Here is a 6,528-nt window from a genome sequence, read left to right as displayed (position 1 = left end):
TAACCCTTGAGGGATCGCCTAATAACAACTCTGCTGACTGCTCCTGTAATTAACTCCTAATTTATTTCAAACAGAAAAAAAAAAAAAAAAAGTCCCAGCCTCTTCCGGAAGAACCAATCGGAGGCTAGCATCCGTGGCGTCAGCGCCAGGGCGAGCGCGGATTGGCTGAGCCCAGTCTCTCACTTCCCCTTGGAGGAAAGGCACGGCTCCAGGCGCGCCCCTCCTGTCTCCCCCCCAAAAAAGTTTGAGTCGCAGCTGCCGGGTTGCCAGCGGAGTCGCGCGCCCGGAGCTACGTAGGGCAGAGAAGTCATGGCTTCTCCGTCCAAAGGCAATGACCTGTTTTCGTCTGATGAGGAGGGCCCAGCGATGGTGGCCGGACCGGGCCCGGGGCCTGGGGGCGCCGAAGGGGCAGCGGAGGAACGCCGCGTCAAGGTCTCCAGCCTGCCCTTCAGTGTGGAGGCGCTCATGTCGGACAAGAAGCCGCCCAAGGAGACTTCCCCGCGGCCAGCCGAAAGCGCCTCCGCCGGGGCCACCCTGCGGCCGCTTCTGCTGCCTGGCCACGGCGTCCGGGAAGCTCACAGCCCCGGGCCGCTGGTCAAACCCTTCGAGACCGCCTCGGTCAAGTCGGAAAATTCAGAAGACGGAGCGGCGTGGATGCAGGAACCGGGCAGATACTCGCCGCCGCCAAGTGAGTGCCTGCGGGAGCCGGGTCCCGGAGTAGGTGGGGTGCGCGGGGTACCGGAGGGAACTAGAGGCCAGTATTCCAAGCTATGGGTACGGAGGCCCCTCTGTACTATGCGCCCCCTAAAGCAAATGTTGCAAGGTCTTGGCCCCTTAATATCCCGAGTCCAGCGGCATCCAAGACACCTTCTGGGTGATAGCCGCGCAGCGCGTGTTCGGGATCCCCCAGCTACACAAAGTGTTCTATACGATTGCCAACTCCCTGGTCTTTGAAGGGCGAACCTAGCTGGGTTGGCTGGGGTCGCTCGGTTGTCGTTTTCTCTAGCCCACAGCCCTGCGCTCAGGCCACTTCGCTTTTTCTCACTGTCCATCGAGGTTTCTGTCTAGGGAGTGAAGAAGGATTCTCGTTTAATGTGCACCCGAATATATGCCAGGCAGAAGCGGAGTGCCTTACTGTTTTTCAAAGTTCACAACCCTGCGAGGTGTGCCCTCATTTTAAAGATGAGCTCGTTAAAATCTAATCAGACTTTGGGGTAGCAGTGATCATCTTCCGTTGGTCCCTGGGGCATCGAAGCACGATCCCTCGGAGGGATGGCGGCAGAGACCTATGCGGCGAGGAAGTATCTCCCGACGGCCGGCACGTCGCTTCGCTGGGAGCGGGCTGCAGTCAGCGGCATGGGGCTCCGCTTGGCTCAGAGTAATAATTAACAGCATTCCAGCAGCGCTTGAGTTTACAAAGTGATACTTATTAGTTCACCAGATCCCGGTCATCGCTGGAACCTCGAAGTGTGGGGAGAAGCCCGGGACCTGTGGTTATCTCAGTTTTCAGACACCCAGACTTTGAGGATTGAACTTGCTTGAGCCAGGTCACCAACAGTGGCAGAATTGGGCAAGGGGCCCTGGTGTCCTAGCCCTGGCCGCCTTTGATCCTTCTACCCAGAGAGACCAAGGAGAGGCTGAAACACCTGCACCCCGCTTCCTGCCAATAACGAAGAACAGAGAGGCCCAGGAGAGCTGATTTCTCTTCCAGCATTTACATCTATTTTGGGGCCTTGGGTATTTTTTGCAATTTGGACAAACCATTCATTTCTTATAGCTCCTTTTACTTATATCTCCTGACCTTTAAGATATCTCTGCCCGCACTGTACCTCTAGGAAAAGTGAGAGAGAAGGGGCCTGCGGAGTGATTTTTTTTCCCCAAAGCTAGGAGCATCACATTTTACCCTATTTCCATCAGCTGAGAAAACTCAGAAACAAAGTATTTTGTGAACAGAACAAGGCCATATAACCAGCCATCAGTGGCGGTCCCCTTTGGTGTCTTTCTCCACCCTGTTAGAAACTCCAAAAGATTCAAAGGGCGTGGAGATTAAGGACTCAAAGAATTTAAACTCAAGTTTGCACAGTGCTTTATAGCACTTTTCACCATATTATCTTATCTGATCTCTGTGTGGCTGAAGCCAGCCTCCCAGTAACAGATGAGGACATTTCAGCAGAGTTCAGAGGAATCTGCACACATCGAGTTTGGGCTTGACAAGAAAGGCTTGGGGACATTTAATGATCCCCTATCTGGTGGCAGCCCAGGACTCTGGGCGTTCTAAAATTTGGTACTCTGAACTGCAGGATCAGTATTAGTTACCCATTTTATTGATGGTGAAATAGAGGCTCAGAAACTTCAAAGAACTTAATTTGTTTTGACAAATATTGAGTGTCTGTGTATTCATAGGCCTGGGTCAATTCCCAGCCTCACATCAATGATGCAGACCTTACAGGGAGTAGTGTCCAGAGGTCAGAGATTTCCACTTACTTAGGTTCTTGGGGTTCTGTAAATATGTCTGCCAGGGCCCAAGGTAAGGCAGCCCTGGATGTGGCCTTCTCATGAGAAAAATCGGAGATTATGAGAAAGGATTTAACTTTAAAATAAACTTTAAACTTTAGCTTTAAAGTTTGTTTTAACTTTAAAACAAAAAGTAGGTCAGTCGTGGTTTAGGCCTGGAGATGGCCTCGGGAGCCCTGTGGTAGAAAGCAGTGGGTTCCGGGAGCCTAGGGACAGAGCCTGGGGCAGGAGGGAGCCACTTACCCAGGCCGGGTTTTGTTATTCATAGGCAGTAGGACCGATGCTGTTTTGCTTTGTATAATCTCATCCTTCCTCAGATTTAAAATGGAGTGGGGATGGGAGGGTGAGGAGTGGTATGCTGGGTAGGAAGCCTCATAGCCTTATAGCTTTGATATACTGCAAGATACCCACCTCCTGGACTTCATAATTCAAATGCAGCCCCTAGGATCAGCGGAATGACTGTGCCCAGGCACGGAGTTCCTTTCAACAGGGGCAAGTGTAGACTCTAGAAGCTTGGTGTCTGTGCTGTGACCACTGGGTTCTTCCAAGCAGCCTGGTCAAGTCTTTGAAGGGTGAGAATTTCACAGATCTCTGAGTCTCTGTTGTTATTTTATTTGCAAAGTAAGAAGTAGGCACCCCTAGCTCTCTGGCTTACTTAGGGATTAGCATATGCAAAAGTCTGCACTCCTGTGGTAGTTGCTATTCCATCCGTTGCCCAGACTTCTGGTTTTTGACTGAGTGCAGAACCCACTACCTTTCTTTTTAATCACTTAAAGTGATGGTTAATAATGTCACATTAGGGCAAACCCATTTCTTGTTGGAAAGGGAGGCTGGGTTGGTACTTGTGCTGTGTCACCCTCAACTATGAAGTGTAAACTTTCTTGGGCCACCAAAGTAACTAAACAAGAAATGCGACATTCTCCCTTTGGAGTACTTACTACTGTGACTGCATTTGGAAAATTAGCATAGCTCATAAAAGCCAGATGCAGAAAATGAACTCTTTAGCATCTGTCCCTTAGCTCCCCCGACCCTGGCCCCATTCCGTTTAAGGAAAATCCCAAAGTTAGTTGATTCTATGGAATCACAAGGATGCTCAGTCCTGTGACTTCCTATAATTGAATCCATTTTAAATGTAGAGTCTGGATGCCATTGTTGGCATACCTTTATTTTGCTTGTTATTCTTTCTTTCTAAATTCCAGCAACAAGCTAATCATTTACACGTTTGCTCTAAACCATAAGAATGGGTAGGAGAGATGACTAAGATGTCATCACATGCTCTCAATTCAGGAGGCAGCATGATTTCCCCTGACATTTACATTTATGGGCAAGCTAATTTTTCCCTTCTTCTGTAAAGTTTATATTACAGAAGCACCCAGCCAAGAAAGTTACCCCACATCCAGATCTGTGAAATGATGTTCAGGTTTTATAATCTGTAGACTGGAGGGAATGACAGCTCTGTGGCTGTTTATTGCATGAGGCTGCTCCCCAATCCAAAGACGCTATTAATTTACCGCAGACCTTATCGGCACAATTATCCTTCATAAATATGCTGATGCAATCCCAACATTTCCTGGTACAGAGAGGGGACCAACTCAGTTTATAAGATCCTGTTTGTTTTCCTTCTCATATTTATTTCAGCATCCTAGGGATGTGAGGATTATCATGAAACCCCCCTCCCCACCTTAAGATGAGTCATCAGGAAGAGATGGGGTTTTGTTTTTCAGAGAACCCTCAGCTCTCTTGGCATATCAGGGATGTGTTCCTGTTTCATGATCTCTAATGCTGTTTGTTTGCCATATAGAAAATTCTGTGACACCATTTAACTGCCCAACTTTTTGTAAAAAGATTCAATTTTTTAAAACAAAACAGCAAATTCATTTAAGTTTGGTCCTTCTCGACACCCCCCCCCCCACCAAAAAACACATCAACCTTACGTGGTTTTCACCAAAGTTCCTTTTTGAACGATGAAGAGGAGCCCTTCCCTCCCGCCCACTTGGACATACCTGGTGACAAAGCCACTTTCTTTTGCTAACTCACTCTCCATTTCTGTTCCCTAGGACACATGAGCCCCACCACCTGTACCCTGCGGAAACACAAGACCAATCGGAAGCCGCGCACACCCTTTACCACGTCCCAGCTCCTCGCTCTGGAGCGCAAGTTCCGCCAGAAACAGTACCTCTCCATCGCAGAGCGGGCAGAGTTCTCCAGCTCTCTGAACCTCACAGAGACCCAGGTCAAAATCTGGTTCCAGAACCGAAGAGCCAAGGCGAAAAGACTGCAGGAGGCAGAACTGGAAAAGCTGAAAATGGCTGCAAAACCTATGCTGCCCTCCGGCTTCAGCCTCCCTTTCCCCATCAACTCTCCCCTGCAAGCAGCTTCTCTATACGGTGCATCTTACCCTTTCCATAGACCTGTGCTCCCCATCCCGCCCGTCGGACTCTATGCGACGCCAGTGGGATATGGCATGTACCACCTATCCTAAGGAAGACCAGCTCAATAGACTCCGGGACGGATGTTTGTTTAAAAGCCTCCCCCCTCCCTCTCCAAGAAGACAGTCCCACTCTGCAAACCTTGCATGCACCACCCTCAGCCTCAGTGGCTAGGTCTACAGGGCCACAGACATAGTTCGAATTGCTTCTTTTGACTGGAGACACCCAAGCCCTGTTTTCTTGGTTAATCTGCCAGATGCACCTCCCCCCTTTCATAAAGATTGGCTCTGACAGTTTTTATATATAAATATATATATAATAAAATATAATACATTTTTATACAGCAGACATAAAAATCAAATTATTTTGAAAGGCAAAATTTATATATATATATATATATATATATATCTTTTTTTCTCTATATTTCACCTTCCTAAAAGAGACTGCTTAAGTCTACCTGTTGTTTTTTTCCTTATGGGGGAGACAAATCATTTGCTAAAATTGCTGAAATCTGGTGATTTGGATGGAATAGCTGACTTTAGCTTATGGAAAACAAACGTTAGAATTAGACATTACTTGCATAAGGAGTAGATATGGAGAGATTCCTCCCAGGGAAGGGACACACCATGTTTTTGCATTTTTCATGTGCATTAAAAACTCACATAGATTGAAAGTTCACTAGACATGACCCTATTTGGCCCTATATTTTCCCCCCTCTCCACCTTGTTTATTACACATTATTAAAAGTTTTTGTAAGATCAATAAAAGATTAGACTCCTGAGAGTCCTCCCGGGTAAGGTGGAAAATGGAGGTCCTTCCTAATTCCTCTCAAGGCTGTTGCTTAACTTCATTTCAGATAATTGGGGAGTGAAAAGTTAAAGCACGTTGGGAGGAATTGATGGTTTCTGTGAACCACTAGGTATGTCAGTCCTCAAAGGCAGTTTGGGGGAGGGGTGTAGTTAATTCTCTGCTTTAAAAAAAAAATTAGTATCTTGTAACCATTGTCTGTATGCTAAATATTCTTGAACAATGAATAGATCCAAAAAGAAGAAAATCATGCTTTCTCTGTGTGTACCTATTGTATGTGCTAAACTTATTAGAAAAATTTATATACTTTTTAACATGTTGGGGGCAGAGGGTAAAGCCATGTTTTGACTTGGTAAAAAATGGTGTTGTCTGACAGCCCATATAGCTCCTTGGTATTTAATCTTTCTATCCAGCACCCCCTCCCTGCCCCAAGTATACTTTTATCCCTTTGAAAGGGTGCCTTGTATAATTTTATATATTTTATTGAAGAGTTATTTCTTATCTCTTATTCTGAATTAAATTAAACGTTTGTTTTATTGCAGTAAAGTCTGTCCAAAGTTACAATTATTTTTAAGAGGCGCTCTGTGTTCTTTAGCTGAACTTAACCCAGAAATGCCACCCAGATGGGGGAGGGGGCCTGGTGATTTTTATGATGATTTTAATGTGAATCAATCAAGAGCTGTGGCCAGATTCAGCCCGGGGTAGGGAAGTCCATTGAAAACAGCAAAAGACTTTGAACTGCTTCCTTTGGCAGCTTGTGTTACTCACGGAAAATTGC

The 6,528-nt window shown here is 46.7% G+C and overlaps 1 protein-coding gene across 1 annotated transcript; it reads left to right on the top strand.

Moving 5' to 3' along the window:
• The first annotated feature begins 243 nt into the window (after positions 1 to 243).
• MSX2 (msh homeobox 2) lies at positions 244 to 6,291 on the top strand. Its single transcript, XM_040262726.1, has 2 exons — positions 244 to 688; positions 4,572 to 6,291. Exons 1-2 carry the CDS (start codon positions 310 to 312, stop codon positions 4,994 to 4,996), a joined length of 804 nt encoding a protein of 267 aa, XP_040118660.1. The 5' UTR covers positions 244 to 309; the 3' UTR covers positions 4,997 to 6,291.
• Positions 6,292 to 6,528: the final 237 nt, after the last annotated feature.

This window comes from Oryx dammah, unplaced genomic scaffold (genome assembly GCF_014754425.2).
Source record: "Oryx dammah isolate SB20612 unplaced genomic scaffold, SCBI_Odam_1.1 HiC_scaffold_20, whole genome shotgun sequence".
Taxonomy (NCBI): Eukaryota; Metazoa; Chordata; class Mammalia; order Artiodactyla; family Bovidae; genus Oryx; species Oryx dammah.
This window is presented reverse-complemented; position numbering and strand designations above follow the sequence as displayed.

Excerpts from the sequence above, each read along its gene's own strand:
- MSX2 (XM_040262726.1), top strand. The coding sequence starts at position 310 with ATGGCTTCTCCGTCCAAAGGCAATGACCTGTTTTCGTCTGATGAGGAG. Across the intron at positions 689-4,571 it reads CAGATACTCGCCGCCGCCAA|GACACATGAGCCCCACCACC; the intron begins GTGAGTGCCTGC and ends TCTGTTCCCTAG.